At 38.1% G+C, this 17613-nt stretch overlaps 1 protein-coding gene across 3 annotated transcripts in view; it reads left to right on the top strand.

The window, feature by feature from the left end:
* The window catches only part of LOC122556822 (zinc finger protein 346-like), a 61314-nt gene extending 46444 nt beyond the window's left edge, over nucleotides 1–14870 (top strand). For 2 of the 3 annotated variants that reach the window (XM_043704029.1, XM_043704028.1), the window contains 3 exons: nucleotides 832–1044; nucleotides 6860–6959; nucleotides 13231–14870. In XM_043704029.1, coding sequence (XP_043559964.1) covers nucleotides 832–1044; nucleotides 6860–6959; nucleotides 13231–13303 — 386 coding nt within the window. In that variant the 3' untranslated portion in view covers nucleotides 13304–14870. The remainder of the gene's footprint in view (nucleotides 1–831; nucleotides 1045–6859; nucleotides 6960–13230) is intronic. The other variant, XM_043704030.1, reaches the window with a different exon arrangement.
* Nucleotides 14871–17613: the final 2743 nt, after the last annotated feature.

Genomic DNA, 17613 nt, shown 5'->3' with positions numbered 1-17613 from the left:
AATTGCTATTGGCAAATAATTTGTTTCTCTCTATTAGCTGCGCTATTACTTTCTGTGTGATGGTAAAAGACGAAGACTGTAAGTTGAATGATTAGGCAACAGTTTCATAAGCTCCAGTTCTGGGTGTGTCTGATGGAGAATGGGGCTAGGTATGAATGTAAAAGAGGAAGAGTAGCACTTCAAAAATGGCAAAGTGCAGTTATCCGAAGGTAACAGAACAATTTATAAATGCTTTTTAGTAGATTTCCATATACATATGGCTGAAGGAGCTTGTGAATTTTCTATTCAGGTGCAGGCCATGAAGTTTGAGTACTTAGAAGAGGTAGTTGAGATTGTAAGCGTGACCTACATTAGAGTTAATTAGAGGATCAACATTTTATTTCTATTCTGGAATTTGTTTTTGTACTTGAAGGCAATGTCTACAAATTAGCAATGATGTTTCCAGTTATCTTGTAATTAAGTGTAATTGTATGTTCAGTTTAGAAATTTCATAAGATGAGACTTCATTTAATGGTATTTTATATCCTGTCACTATTTGAAATCATTGGCAGTGTTTTGATTGCAAAAATAAAAGCTAGGAACAAGCATTTGGTTTGTTTCTCCATAAATCTGTATTTCAAAACTTTAAATTGGTTAGGGTGAAAATTTCTCAAAACAATTCTCTTGCAGTAACCATTTGCCCTTGTTGTTTATAAGCAATATGCTTTTCAATTCATAGCTGTCTGAATGAAATCTCCTTTGTGATAATGTTTTTCAAGATTACATGAAGATACATTTATCATTCTCCAGATCAGTTGACTGTGAGCATCTTGGATGTTTTCTTTTTTGCAGCTGCCCCAAAGGCAAAGAAAGAAAATGCCCCAACTTCTGCTGTGCAGTCCAATGTTGAACCTGGGAGCAGTGATCCTGACAAGTACTGTAGTCTGTGTCAAGCTTTTTTTAACCATCCTGCTATTGCTAAACAACACTATGTGGGTAAAAGACACAAGAAGCGTGAGACAAAAGCAAAGTTGTTGGAGCAACTGGGGCAAACTGATAATAACTGTGAGTATAAAAGTTGAAGACAGCTGGGACATTGTATAACATGTGTGGATAGAAAGGGGGTTAAATGTTGGGAATACATGCAGGCCTCACAACATCTGCTAAAGTAAAGATTACATTGCTATCAGAGGCCTTACATTAGCACTAAAGGAAGTTTACATCCAAACCATCAATCCATCATCTCTTTTTTTCCAGATTCTGATATGCCTCCTGTGTATTTCTAATATTTTTATTTCAGATGATCAGCATTTCTGTTATTTTTATTTCTGGGTTAAATGTTGTATCCTATCCTTAAGCAGTTGATTTTATTTAAAATCAAAATCAACTCTCAGAAATCAGTGGAATAAATGGTAATAATCTCTGGAAACTTTCATACTTATTGTAAAGTACATGCACCTTCAATATTAACATTTGAAAAGCAGCATTAAACTTAGAAAAGCATGTGGAATTTAATAATTTGGAGGGTTTTTTTCTGTGGCTAGCACATTAAAAAATAAATCTATCACCAAGCCATAATTAGATGAATAGACTTCCAGATTTACTTTATTTAGTGGAAAAATGAATTGGAGTCTTATATAAATGCTTAATATGTAGGTTAGATGTTGCTCACTTTCTATTGTTTATAAAGGGAAAGTCAATATTTATTTCAGTCCAAAGTTAGTGCATCATCTTGTTCTGTAGAATATTTATGTATTCATCAAGAAAACAACACAATCAGTATCCCCAGTTCAATATATTTTGTTCATGAGTTGAGATTGTAAGCACGACCTACATTATAGTTAATTACAGGATCAACACTTTGAAATGAACTATTTGTATTACTGATACAATATCTGGTTGTTTGTGACCTTGCAGTACTTGCTGGATAATTGAAAACCACCATCATCCAACATGTTTTGTAAGCCATTTGTTCACTGCATCTGGCCATTTGGAAATGTTTTCCGCTAAGTTTGAAACAAATTTTACATAAGAATTGAACAGAATTTTTCTATTTGAAAACAGGCAAACTTTAAACAACTGTACTGTTGGCCTGAAGTTATGTCACTGTCATTAGCACATGGCTAAAATCTTCGATATCCAGAAAAAACAAATTGGACTTTATTATGCCATTTGTCTATGCAACTGCATAAAAAATATCAGTTTTGATTTCTTGGGTCTGGTTCACAGGTAGCCTGTAGAATGTTTCTTCATTGTTTGTAAAACAAGACAGTGGACGTTTATGTGCTGTTTCCTATGAAGCATGTAGTAGCTACACTGTTTGCATTTCCTCTAGGATTTGTTATGAGCTTATGTGTACATAACTGCTCCCACAGCCACAGCTAACATGAAGTAATGTTGACCGATCTAGAAAATTAGTGATGTGTAAGGCTTGGCTAGTCACTGTTTTGATCCAGTTGAGCCTTTTTAAAATTCATTTGTGGGATGTGGGCATTGCCGGCTGGCTAGCCAGTGTTTATTGCCTGTCCCTAGTTACCCTTGAGGCAGTGCTAAGCTGCCTTCTTTAACTGCTGCAGTCCATCTGCTGTTGGTTGACCCACTATACTATCAGGGAGGGAATTCCAGGATTTTGACCCAGTGACAGTGAAGGAGCAGCAATATATATCCAAGTCAGCATGGTGAGTGGCTTGGAGGGGAACTTAAGGATGATGCTGTTCCAATGTATCTGCTGCCCTTGTCCTTTTAGATGGAAGTGGTTGTAGATTTGAAAGATGCTGTCTAAGGATCTTTGGTGAATTTCATTAGTGATCATGTATTTTGGTTTAACGTTGTACAGTTAGAAATGTCAGTTTTGATGTGTGCTGAGATACAGGCAAGCTTTGTTTTGAATTATATTGATATTGTCGCATATCTGAGGTACACTTACCAAATAGTTTTCTCCTCTGCTACAAAGCTCAATTTATCTTATCAAAACTGTCATCTTTGGCTTTTTTTTTTGTAACTTGACCTACCCAAACTACTGGTATTTGTTTGAATTATGAGTGGTTGTAAAAAGATTTTGTTTCATAACTCCAAGATCAAATGTGACCTTCAAAGTGCATAACCCAGAGTTTTAGGAACAAAAATAACAAAACCGTGAAATCATTTTTGTTAATCGCTGTTTTATTGTTTCTATTTTGTATCTTTCTGCCATCTATGTCTATCCTTTTGGAGAACCAGTTTTTCAGTATAGACAACTGAGGTGCTATTTATATTCCTAGCAGGCTTGTGTGCCTTTGCTATTCTCTACAAAAGCAGAAAATAGTCAAACAATTCAAACTGGAAATATGAGCGGCAAGATGAGAACTTGGAGATGCATTTTCATTAAGGACAAGATATTCTCTTATGTTCTCTGCAACAAATACTTCAGCTTTCTGCCTAGCTGTGATAAAGTTGAATGTCACGTAGTGCTCACTTAGTCCCATTTTTGCTCCATTGTAATAACAATACATGAGGCTGAATCACTGGTCTACACTGGTCACTTTGGGTGAAAATTTGCTGCTGAAATCTGCTTTCACAATAAGAATACTTTCTATGCTGACTGCCATTTTTCTAAAAATAATATCTCTTGCGTCATGAGGCCTATGCAAGGCTGTATTTGCATAGATTACTCCTCCATGTTTTGAATGATTGCCTTCTGCACTGACTTTTGTATATGCTGTTAGATTTAACTAACATGTAATTCGTATTCTTGCAGTATACATGGCCAAAAAAAACACATCAGGATAATTAAGGGCTACACCAGAAGCAGGAATCTGCAACCCATTTTATATCAGGTCAACACAGAATACCTAGCTCACTGAGTAGCTAAAGCTTTACATATTACCTGTAAAGTTTGAAAAATGCAAAATATTCTTTGTTTCAAAAAAAGTTTTATTTTGTCTCAGTATTAACTAAAATAATGAGAATCCTACAGATTCTCATTATTAGAAGAGGCCTTTTGGCCCATTAAGTCTGTACCACTAAAGTTTCATTAAATCTGTATGAGCACCACTTTTCAGAGTTATGTAACTTAATATTTTACTGGAGCAGATGAATATTTGAAAGAGCTACATTAACAAAACAAGAAAACAAATTGATTTCCTTTAAAAGCAAAACAAATGGGAGAACTGCAATTGCTGATGTGTAAAATAGAAACAGAAAATTATGGAACTGTGCAGCAGGTGATGTATCTGTAAAAGGAAAGATCGATTACAAGGTTTTAGATGTGAAATTTGAAAATCAGGACCAAAGCCTGAAATGTAAATGAGGATTTTATAGGTGAAAGAAGTTTAGAGGAAAAGTATCAACAGATAAATCTGAGGGAGAGCATAGATTCATTATGTACAAATTATAAATGCATAACAATGAAAACACAAATAGACCATTGTTTCCAATTAGCTTGGGTTTGTAATAGTTGTGCAGCAGCGTAAAGGTATTTGAGGAATATAGAAAAAAGGTGGGCAAATCAAATTTAATTATAGATTAGCGTTTATCCAACTGAATGTTGGAACAAACACAAAAAACTGAGTGGATCGCTTTCATTCTTGCATTGTTCCAAATCCATTCAAGAAATTCATTTCCTTTTATTATTTGAGGTGATTTTGTAATCTGTGAAATTGAAGTATTGATTTTGCTACCCGATTCCCTGAACTCTATTTCTGCAGTTCCAAATCTTAACCACATTATCACTTTGAGGAGGTCTCTAGACCATTTTCATCAGAGTCTTGCAATTGTTACTACTTATGAACTTCACCTATTCTATTTTTCTACCTGTGTAATTGAGGGTTTTTTCAGTACAGCCCCATCCTGATCCTTTCCCAATTTTCCTGTTCATAAAAGAATAGCTGGTAATTATACACTCCCAATTAAGTTTGCTACACAGCAAATTTCAGCCTTATTGGTTAGTAATATAGTGGTTATGTTACTGGCACAGCATTTCAGAAGCCTGAGTAATGATCTGAGGATGAGAGTTCAAATCTCACCTTGGCAGGAGGAAATTGAAGTTCAATCAGTTAAATCAATTTTAATAAACACTTGTAATAGTGACCATGAAATGACTCTGTTGTTAAAACTGATCCATTCAGCAATGTCCTTTTAGGGAAGCAAATCTGTAAATTTGTTGCTTTTATGCACTCTGGCCAATATGTGACTCCATACTCGTAGCAATGTGCTGACTTATACAGTCCTTGGAAATAGCTCAATAGGTCACTCAGTTGTGTCTCATGAGTAATTTAGCAATGCCCATATTCTGTGAGTGAGTTAAAAAATTTTTAATATTCATCTATTCTTAAATGTTATGAAAACCAAGATACAGTAACTAATTTAGCTTCTTATTCTGAACCTCTTGACCACTAACAGATTTGTTTTGCAACTCTACTATACTACCATCCTAATATCCTCTGCTCCAAAGCAAACTATTCTATTTGTGTGGTTAGAATTAGGTTCACATTTATATTTCCTAACACAAGGTGACACTTTTTGGAATGTGTCCTGCAGCCTCTATGTTGTATCAGCATCCTTCCTTTAGTGTGAAGCCCAAAATTGTACAGGTTTCTCCTGTTATAGATTCATAGTATAGAATACAGTCATAGATTCACACGGCACGGATACAGACCCTATGCCCTCTAGTTTTAGGCATATCCGAGGGAAAAGATTTTGGCTATTCCCCCTGAACATGCCCCTCATGAATTTATAAACCTCTAAGGTCACCCCTCAGCTTCTGACGCTCCAGGGGAAAAAGGCACCGGTCTATTTAGCCTCTTCTCCATAGTTCAAACCCTACAACCCTGGCCGCATCCTTATAAATCTTTTCTGTACCTTCTCAAGTTTAACAATATCCTTCCTAAAGAAGGGCAACCAGAATTGTATGCAGTATGCTAAAAGCGGCCTCACCAATGTCCTGTACAGCCACAACACCACATCCCAACTCTTGTACTCGATGCGCTGACTAATGAAGACAACCGCTGTATCTCCTGCTACTCCACTGTCAAGGAATTATACACCTACACTCCTAGGTCTCTTTGATTGGCAACACATCCAAGGGCCTTACCATTAAGGGTAAGAGCCCTGCCCTGGTTTGCCTTATCAAAATGCAACACCTCACATTTATCTAAAATAAACTCCATCTGCCATGGCTCAATGGCCCATCTGATCAAGATCCCGTGAACTCTGAGATGATCTTCTGCATTGTCCACTACAATACCTATTTTGGTGTTCTCTGAAAACTTACTAACCGTGTCTCTTATATTCACATCCAAATCATTTATATAAATGATGCAAAGCAGCACCCAGCACCAATCCTGTGGTATGCCACTGATCACAGGTTCCTCCAGAGGTTTTGTGTAGATCCATAATTAATATGCTTGCATCACATAACAATCTACACGAGACAAGTTAATAGATTACTTGTAAGCTTAATTCCTCCTGCCTGACTCATTTATCTATTGATCCTTTTTCCCCCCACTGTTCTTTTCATAACCATACTAAAGGCATTTTTTGGGGGAGCCTCTGTTTGGATTAACAACCTTAAAACTAATAGCCTGCCCATATTTCTTTATTGATGATGACTGAATTTTGTGTTAATACTGTTGACCATAAATTTGGATTATCTTACCCTAAATTCTGGTCCTAGAAAAAAGGTAAAAGTGATTTTAATCAAGCTATAAAGCATGTGTAAAACCATTGTTGTTAAGTGATAAAGTAGGAGAGCATGAGGAAAGGAAACCAGGCAGCTAAATAAATAATGACAAAATTAGCTTCCTTGAAATTTCAACTTTTGATAACTGTACTTTTAGGCAGGTAATTGCATTATTTAACGGTTGTTTATTACGGTAGGTAACTAAATTATAATCTTTCACAGCTGCTGCTGCTAAAGGCTATCCCTGTAACACCTGTAACATTGTTCTGAACTCAATAGAACAGTATCAGGCACACATCCAGGGAACCAAACACCAGAACCAGTAAGTACACTTACCTGTTTTTTTTAAGCAAACCTATAAAAGTTATCCTGTTCTTACCATCACATAACAATCTACACGGGACAGACAAAAATAACTTAGAAACTTAGTTCTATTTGAATCAGAGATGAGTCCTTCGAACCTATCTTCACTTTGGATACAGAAAATGATTTTGTTTATATTAACCTGATTAGTCCATGATCTAGAGTGTGCAGTCTTGTTGTTGGAATGTGTGCATTTAAATTTGAAAGAGAAATCTTCATTTTCTCATTTAAGTTCCACTTTGGGGAAATGACTGAGTGTGAAAAACTGATCTGTTTCCTTTGTCAGTTGAATCCATTATGGAGAAAATAAACGAACATAAGCTGTTGGGGAAAGCCTTTTTTAACTTGCAAATTCTTCAATGACCTATTTACAGCAGAAGTGTGTTTGCGCCGTTTCATAGAGTCATAGAGATGTACAGCACGGAAACAGACCCTTCAGTCTAACTCATCCATGCTGACCTGATATCCCAACCCAATCTAGTTCCACCTGTAAGCAGCTGGCACATATCCCTCCAAATCCTTCCTATTCATATACCTATCCAGATGCCTTTTAACAGGGCAGCACAGTGGCTCAGTGGTTAGCACTGCAGCTTCACAGCACTAGGGTCCCAGGTTCAATTCCAGCTTCGGGTTACTGTCTGTGTGGAGTTTGCACATTCTCCCTGCGTCTGTGCGGGTTTCCTTCCACAGTCCAAAGATGTGCAGATCAGGTGAATTGACCATGTTAAATTGCCCATAGTGTTAGGTGCTTTAGTCAGAGTGAAATGGGTCTGGATGGGTTGCTCTTCAGAGGGTTGGTGTGGACTGGTTGAGCCGAAGGGCCTGTTTCCATATTGTAGGGAATCTAATCTAAAAAAAATGTTGCAATTATGCCACCCTCCACCACTTACACTGGCAGCCCATTCCACACATGCATCGCCCTCTGCATGAAAAAGTTGCCCGTTAGGTCTCTTTTATATCTTCGCCCTCTTCCCCCTAAACCTATGCCCTCTAGCTCTGGACTTCCCCCACCTCAGGCAAAAGACCTTGTCTATTTATCCTATCCATTCCCCTCATGATTTTATAAACCACTATAAGGTCACCCCTCAGCCTCCGATGCTCCAGGGAAAACAGCCCCAGTCTGTTCACCCTCTCCCTATAGCTATTTGTTTGTGAAAATAATTCAAATTGCAGGTTTAGGCTAGAAGAGTATACTTTTAGGATCATTCACTTCATAAATTATGATGATAATAAGGTATACCACATAAAATTTATCCACTGACCAGTAGCACTGATTCACAACATTGTGTGGGTGGCCCAAACAGCTTTGAGGTACAAATATCACAAATGTTTTTCACACTAGAAAAACTAAGTGTATCTGTAAATAGTATTGAATTAGGGGCATGCACCATTGTTTACAGCAGATGCTACTTTCATTAGCCTACCTCTCACCAATCTTCCATTCATCTGGTGCCTGCTTTTCTGTTTCAATTTCTTCTTTCGATGTGGCAGTGCAAGTAGAGTTATATTTATTGCCACTTCAGAGAACAGTAAGAACTGATTATGTGGCTTTAGATTAACATGTCATGAACTGTGCTGAGGGTAGTATCAATGAGCCTGTGGGGTAATTTAGATCTATGCAGCAGCTTCTGAGATTATTTTGTTTGATGCCAGTTTGCTAATTCTAAATTCTTTACAGTTGTCATGATGCCTGAACTCAGCCACTGAATTACTGTTAGTAGTGCAGTACCATAAACAACTCAACTACATTGAGTTGACGAGGAAAATCTTCAGTTAATCTTCATTTACATTTGTTGACTCAGAATCTATTGAATAGTTCCATTTTGCTTTGCTTTGGACCTCTGAATCAAACTATGCTGCTGATTTAGTATCTTTCTTGGTCCATCCTAGCAACATTTGCTTCTTTTGTGTTAAGCCACTGCTGTGCCATAGAATGATTTGGATGAAACAATGCCAAACTAGTCAAGTAGTTTTGTTTCTGTATATCAAGTTGCATAGAGTTCCTGGGGCTATAAAGTTCCTCTTACTTAAGGACTTTGCCAGTTCATCAATTAGATTACAATTAAAACGGATACCTTTTGGCTAGTGGATCTAAACCAATAGTAGAAAATTTGGAAATTTAGAAAAGTTTTGGATGTGCTTGTGACTAGACTCTAGGAATCTTCAGGCAGGTCAACCACATTTCCTTCATTATTTGATCATATGTTGGATGCATAAAAAACTACTTTGGAGATTTTGTAAATTTGATTATTACAGTCATAGAAAACAAAGCAAACTTGCATAAAGCAAACTTGCATAAGGCTGGTATAAAGGTGTGGTGCACCACAACTGCAGCATGTTGAACTTTGTCGAGACCATGTCATCTGGATAACCAGCTGCAGTAAATATCTGCACCTCGAGGAAATTCAGGTTTATCTCTTCAGGGAAGAGATTAGTTACTTGGACACCTTTATCAAGTTGACATTCACACCACTTGGGTTATACAACGATGCTGATCAGTGATCATGAAAGGAGGTATGGGAACCCGTAGTGCACTATTCAAAGACCCTTGCCCTTAACTAGCAGGAATATTTTACTGCTGATCTGGATGGGAGACAAGATCTGAAAGATGGATAAGCAGATCGAACATGACATCATGGTACAGAAGGCCAGTCAAGTGGGTGAAATGAATTTGCTGTTTTATTGATAGGAGAAAATACAGTCAGGGAAATAAATTCTATTTTTGGAGCCGTCACTGGAGATTCCAAGATACCAGCCCAGTGTTAAGGTAAAAGACATTCTGTCTCTCTGAACTGGGGAAGAATTTGAACCAATGACATGGAACGAGATTCTGATGAAGGAATTTGAGGAACCAGAATGCAGAAACTGAGCAATGCACAAATTGGTATGAAGTAAACAGATCAAAGAGTTGAACATGTGATTCAAAGAACAGTGTATCAGAAAGGGGTTTCTATTCATGATACTGACACCGGCACAAGGAAAAGGGCAGACTGTTTGCTTAGAGCAAGCTCAGTTAAACTAAACTGGGACTAATATCCTGGTGAATTATATAACTATGATTTTAGGTGAAGCTTCAAACTAAAAAACTGGGGAGAGGTGTGGCATTCAAATTAGGAAACATTTAAAATTCGAAAAAGAAAAATCAAGACCACAGAGCAGTGTTGTGACTTGAGAAAAGAGGAACATTTGATAGGGTCGACCAAAAAGTTAAAAGGTACCTGCATTAGATGCCACCAAACCTACTGATTGTTTCTAGCATTTTCTTTAATGTGGGCACTGAAATTCTGTTGTCCAGTTTTGATATGCATACAAACTAATATTCTTAAAAGCTTGTTAAAATCCTAATGATCTTAAGCATTGGAATGTAGGAATTAGGGGCAGAAATAGGCAATTAAACCCTTTGAGCTTGCTGTGCTATTTAACATGATCTTCTCCTGGTCTCAGCTCCACTTTCCTGCCTGCTCTCCATAACCCTTTATCCCACTAATCATCTGATATGTATTTATTTCTTCCTTGAAACTGTTGATTGATTCTGCCTCCACTGCACTCTAGGACAGTGAGCTCTACAGACCCTCAACCTTTTGAAAGCAATTTCTCCTCCCCTCAGTTTTGAACCTATCCTTCCTCAAGTAAGGAGACCAAACTGGACACACTACTTCCAAAAGAACTGCAGATGATGTAAATCGGAAACAAAAACAAGTTGCTGGAAAAGCTCGGCATTTGTGAAGAGGAGTCCGAGTTAATGTTTCGGGTCGAGTGACCTTTTCTCTCTTCTGATTTCTCTTCATGGACGCTGACAGACCTGCTGAGCTTTTCCAGCAATTTCTCTTTCTAACAATACTTTGAGTTGTCGTAACAGCACTTATTTACTTTTATAATCCAGTTGTCTTGCAATAAATTCCAAGATTCCATTTGTCTGTCTTATATGTTGTACCTGCATACCAACTTCCTGAGATTCATGCACAAGGAGACACAGATCCTTCTACACTGATGCACTTTGAATTTATTTCTCATTTTATCTTCCTGTCAAAATGGACAATCTTGCACTTATCCACTTTAAACTCCACCTGCCAGATTCTGGCCTATTCTAGCCTCTCATTAGGCATCTATAAATTCTTTATCTCTTCATTACAGCCAGCTTTCCCACCTATTTTAGTATCATCTGCGAATTTTGCTATCTTACACTCTGTCCCTGCTTGCTGATCATTATGTAGTTTGTAAATAGCTGAGGGCCAAGAACTGAACTTGTGACATCCCACTAGTTACAGTTCATCATCCAGAGAAGGATTCACTTATTCCAGCCCTCTGCTTTGTCAGTCAGCCAATCGCTTATCCAAGCCAGTAATCTATCCCTAATCCCAGGGATCTAACCTTGTGGATCATTCTTTTAATGCGGCATCTTGTCAAAATGCTTTCTGGAAGTCTAGAAATACCACATCCACTGGATCCCCATTACCTACCTTGCTGCTCACATCCTCAAAGAACTCCAAGTTTGTCAAGCACAACTTGCCCTTCATGAAACTGCTTTCTGGATTAGTGGTGCTGGAAGAGCACAGCAGTTCAGGCAGCATCCGAGGAGCAGTAAAATCGACGTTTCGGGCAAAAGTCCTTCAGGAATACAGGCAGAGAGTCTGGAGGGTGGAGAGATAAATGAGAGGAGGGTGGGAGTGGGAAGAAAGTAGCATAGAGTACAATAGGTGAATGGGGGAGGGGATGAAGGTGATGGGGAGGGTGGAGTAGATAGGTGGAAAAGAAGATAGGCAGGTAGGACAAGTCATGGGGACAGTGCTGAGCTGGAAGTTTGGAACGAGGGTGAGGTGGGGGAAACTGCTGACACTTGAATTTTCTAAAGTCAGTGTAAATAGGAATGGTCAGTTTACTTGCATATATGTAGTGTGTTTGGACACTACTTTATCAAACTTATAAAGTGATACATTATGAATTTAGACATTGTTCAGATAGTTGTTAGTTTCATACAATGTATTGCTGAAAAAAGACATTTTGTTGAAACCTTTGATCTTGCACTCATCAGGATAATTCATGAGAAACGGTAATGTAAAGCAAAAAAAACAATTTATCCTGTCTGAGAGGAAAGTACTAATCCATTGGTAAATTGGTTTAAAAAATTCTGTTCATGGGCTGAGGCATTGCCCCAAGAAATCAAAGTCAACCTGTCTGGTGTAAATTTAATCACAATTTGGGAATTAAATGTCAGTAAATGTTAACTAATGCATTCTCCATGGTAGCATCTCTACCAACCAGAGTTCCCACTCTGAGTGGCAAATACCAGCTATCAGTCAGCAGTCTCCGCTCATTCAGTATAAATATTGTTTTCCTTAGTGAGTTTTGAGAAGATTTGTAGCTCAGGTTGAGGTTTTGGATGTTGGTTTGCTCGCTGAGCTGAAAGGTTCATTTCTAGACGTTTCGTTACCTTCAGTGGACCTCACGCGAAGCAATGCTGAAAATTCCTGCTTTCTATTTATATGTTTGGGTTTCTTTGGGTTGATGTCATTTCCTGTTTCTTTTCTCCTGAGAAAAGGAAACGGACGTGACTTCACCACAGAAAATAACATCACCACAGGAAATGACATCACCAACCCAAAGAAACACAAACATATAAATAGAAAGCAGGACTTTTCAGCATTGCTTCGCGTGAGGTCCACTGAAGATGTTACCTATTAAATGTAATGAAACGTCTGGAAATGAACCTTTCAGCTCAGCAAGCAAACCTACATCCATTGTTTTCCTTTTGTATTGGTGTTTCTAATGAATTGTCCAGATTGCAAAATAAAAAGCTTTAACAAAGTATATTTTTAAGCAGTACTTTATTCGGTTGCCTTTCTGTTGATTATGAAAACTATATTTGTCATAAGAATAAAAAGCAAAGCATACCCTGTTAGTAGGAAAAGTAAAAATGTTACCACTGTAGCCATGATGCTGCTTCTGTTTATATTGTTCTGATCTTACTTTGGGGATCAACAAAAAAATTGAGCGTATAATATCAATCGTAACTTTTTAAATCGAAGCGTACTATTAATCTTGCACCCAGCTGTATTGTTTTGATATCCGTTTAGATTTGTCACTTGGGAGGAGGCAAGGAGGAAACGTTAAAGAAACTATTTGTGAGAATAATTCTAAAAGCATCTTTTCTGTGTACGGTACTTCAGTGATTCTATGAGCTTGTCATAAACTTTCATGTGAGTCTCCTTTACTGTTTTGTCTCTCCCCAGGTTGAAACCTAACGAATTTACTGCAGAAGATGATGAGGGGGGCTTTGAACTTTTTGAAGAAGATGTCATCTAACAATGTTGGTATGGTGCTCTCCTCATCAGTGAATGTTCCTCATGCAGAGGCCTGTTAGCCTATGTTCATGTTTGGATCTGCATACTGTTCAGAAAACACTTCTACTGATTCAACAACCCATAACGCAGAGCCCTAGGGCCCAATTTGTTCATTCTTAATTTGAAGTTTATGCAAAAAGCTGAAGAGATTGGGAGTAAAAGAATTACATGTAAAGCAGCAAATGGTACTTTTCATCATTTGTTTAGCTGTAGAGATGCTTACCTGGCTGTAGCCCTGTTTCTTAAGCTCAGTAAAGTCAGTTTCATTCTTGACAGGAAACGTCGGTACAAATGAATAATTCTAAATGCTGTACAACTAGTTTGGTAGCCTTTGAATTGCAGCCCAGGTAAGACGAAGACATTGTTTGTAAATCATTGCACTGATGTCCCATGACCTGATTGTTCTTCTTTCATCATCCCATTTAAGTAATCCAACATTAACAACTTTTTAGCTGTCTCCCTGCAACATGAATTTTAACTGGTTAATGTTAGGCTGTTCATGGAGGCACTGAATTGTGGTTGAGATGCAGGCTTTTTAATTGATGGGACTAACCCTGGTTATCATCTCTTCCACTTTTCAGAAATTGCTAATGCAAAGGCTGTGTATATGATTGTAGCATAAATGCTGCTAGAGAAATCTGTGCCCCATTTCTGACTTGTTTCTGTATTTGATTATTAAATTGCCATTCTTGTCTGTTATAACTGGTAATTAGCATATCACTCAAATAATTCTCAAACTAATCACTCATTTATATACAATTGTTTATTTTGATTTGCGACACAATGGAAAATGGTTCAGTAGAGCACCTTAGAGATTTATGTGACTATCTGAAAAGGCAGTATCTAGCAGTTACTGTAGCATTTAACAGGGATAATTAGTGATGGTACTACTATTCCTAACTGATGAAACATTATTTTAAGTAGTCCAAATTGTCAACCAAAACCAAGGCTGCAGTTCAAACTTTGTTTTTACCATGTTTGTTTTTAAATTGGGTTTGTTTTGATGTCCCTCTAAAATATCCCCTCATCCTAGCAATCCTTTAAATTAAGGGCTGCCTCTAAGTCACCCTGAGTGCTGCATACATTTCAGAGCCAAACATTCTTTCAGATTGGCTGACTTACAGTGAGAAATCAGGAGAGACCTGGAGTGAGTACATATGCAACAAATGTTAATATTTGGGATGCCATTTTTAAAAAAGTATGTTTGGTGTGTTCTGACTCTATATTTTGTTTATGTTTGTGTTTTTTTTAATTACTTGATCTATATTGGGGAACAGAAGGGAAACTCATTTCATTGTCATTGTGATTGAAAACATCTGTTCTGAACTGAACAAGACTGGACCCAGGAGCTCAGTGTACTCTTCCACACTTACATAATTTGGGTGTCTGTTGTAAACATATTGACCTTTTTTCCTTTGTTTCATTTACATACTTAGACCTCACAAGATTTGTTGAAAAATCTGTGACCCTTGACAGTTTTTGTATTTTTATTCTCTTCGTGCACAATAAATGTAGAATTAGTTTCCCTATCAAAGTGTTGTCTGCTTTTAATCCTAGATTTGTTCTATAAATTCAACATAAGCTGTACTCCAGAGTATTCCTGTATGTTTCACATATAAAAGTATTTCTATAAAATTCCCACTTCAAAATCATATTTGCAGGCTTCAAATGCTTTGACATACCCATTAAGTTCCCAACAAATGAGTGGTAATAAACTGTAGACATAAGAAATGTATCTTTTCTCCATAGTGTTAACCATACCTCGGTGGTAGAGTTCTTGCTTACAGTGACATGACCCACTCCAGTAACTTGAGTATAAAATCTAGGCTGGGCACAGCAGTGCAGCACAGAATGAGTACTGTATTGTATTTTGCATTAGACTTGAAATTTGAGGCCTCACATTGGTTCTAAAGATCCCATTGCAACCTGCAAACACAATGACATCTCAATCATATCCTGTATCAGATATTTTCAAGTCAACCTGTTCAGAGCTGTTGTCAGAAATATCTGGAGCAGGTGGGACTTGAACCTGGGCCTCCTGGCTGGCTACCACTGCCAAACGAGCCCGTTCATATCCTGTACCATTAACAGGTCATCACTGGCACATACTGCTATATTCAACCATTGGAGGTATGATTAATTACTTGAACAATGAAATAGTGACGAAGGTAACTCTAACTTACAAAGTGCAGTTGCTCCCTTTTACCCACCAGATAAGCTTTGAGCCTGTTCAAAGGATGCCCTATTGCAAGCAGAGATTTATGAAAATAATCAATCCAACAGTACTATCTCTAGAAGGACAACCAACTCAATCATCTGCATCTTTAAATCTCGACTGTTGACTCAGTTGGCTTCAATCTACAGATTGTATACTCATTTTTTTTTTATGGTGTCTAATTTGTCCAGCCTATCCCCATTCTGTAATCTGTATTTGTGTGAACTTCAAACATAGCTAAGTGTAATACTAAAAATGCAAAAGAACTGTGGATGCCGTAAATCAAAAACAAAAACAAGTTGCTGGAAAAGCTCAGCAGATCTGGCAGCATAGAGTCATAGAGATGTACAGCATGGAAACAGACCCTTCGGTCCAACCTGTCCATGCTGACCAGATATCCCAACCCATTCTAGTCCCATCTACCAGCACCTGACACATACCTCCAACCCCTTCCTATTCATATACCCGTCCAAATGCCTTTTAAATGTTGCAACTGTACAAGCCTCCACCACTTCCTCTGGCAGCTCATTCCATACACGTACCACCCTCTGTGAAAAAGTTGCTCCTTAGGTCTCTTATATCTTTCCCCTCTCACCCTAAACCTATGCCCTCTAGTTCTGGACTCACCCACCCCAGGGAAAAGATGTTGTCTATTTATTCTATCCAAGCCCCTCATGATTTTATAAACTTCTATAAGGTCACCCCTCAGCCTCTGACACTCCAGGGAAAATAGCCCCAGCCTGTTCAACCGCTCCCTATAGCTCAAATCCTCCAACCCTGGCAACATCCATGTAAATCTCTTCTGAACCCTTTCAAGTTTCACAATATCTGATAGGAAGGGGACCAGAATTGCACGCAATATTCCATCAGCAGCCTAACCAATGTCCTGTAGAGCTGCAACATGACCTCCCAAAGTCACCAGACCTCAAATGTTAACTTTGATTTCTTTTTACAGACGGTGCCAGACTTGTTGAGCTTTTCAGAAACTTCTGTCTTTGTGTATGTAATTGCAAATTCAGTTGCATATTTCGTTTTACCTCGATTGGTTTAAGTATAATTAAGTTAACCTCTTTCATGGTTATAACTCAAGAAAGCCTGTCCTATTGATTTCCATTGGCTTTTATGATCACGGAATATAAACAGGTATGATTTGAAGATGCTGGTGTTGGACTGGGGTGTACAAAGTTAAAAATCACACAATACCAGGTTATAGTCCAACAGGTTTAATTGGAAGCACACTAGCTTTTGGAGCGACGCTGCTTCATCAGGTGATAGTGGAGGGCTCAATCCTAACACAGAATTTATAGCAAAAATTTACTGTGTGATGTAACTGAAATTATACATTGAGCTTCAGTTCAGGCAATGAGTGAGGTGGAAACTGAAAGCAACAGGCAACATTTAAGAGGCATTTGGATGGGTATATGGATAGGAAGGGTTTGGAGGAATTTGGGCCAGGTGCTGGCAGGTGGGAGTAGACTGGGTTGGGATATCTGATCGGCATGGACGGGTTGGACCGAAGGGTCGGTTTCCATGCTGTACATCTCTATGACTCTATAACAGGTACTGGAAAGATTGGCTATTATTAGAGTTTATGAATTGTTTGGTTCATATGCATCTCAAGTTGCTGACATTCATAAGTTCAAAAAATATAGATACAGAATTAGGCCATTTGGCCCATCAAGTCTGCTCCGCTATTCGATCATGGCTGATATGCTCCTCACCCCTATTTTCCGTTCTCTCCTCATAACCCTTCAACCCATTACCAACTAAAAATTTGTCTAGCTTCTCCTTAAATTTACTCACGTTCCAGCATCCACCACACTTCTAGTGTGGCTAATTCCACAGATTCACAACCCTTTGGGAGAAGCAGTTTCTCCTCAACTGTTTTAAATTTGCTGCCCCTTATCCTAAGACTATGACCTCTCATCCCAGAATGCCCCGCAAGAGGAAGCATCTGCTCCAAGTCTATTTTATTCATACTTTTTATTATCTTGAATACCTCAATTTGATCTCCCCTCATTTTTGTAAATTCCAGAGCGTATAGGCCTAAGTTGTTC

Source organism: Chiloscyllium plagiosum, chromosome 14 (assembly GCF_004010195.1).
Source record: "Chiloscyllium plagiosum isolate BGI_BamShark_2017 chromosome 14, ASM401019v2, whole genome shotgun sequence".
Classification (NCBI taxonomy): domain Eukaryota; kingdom Metazoa; phylum Chordata; class Chondrichthyes; order Orectolobiformes; family Hemiscylliidae; genus Chiloscyllium; species Chiloscyllium plagiosum.
The sequence above is the reverse complement of the archived record's forward strand: the minus strand, read 5'-3'. Positions and strand labels throughout refer to the sequence as shown.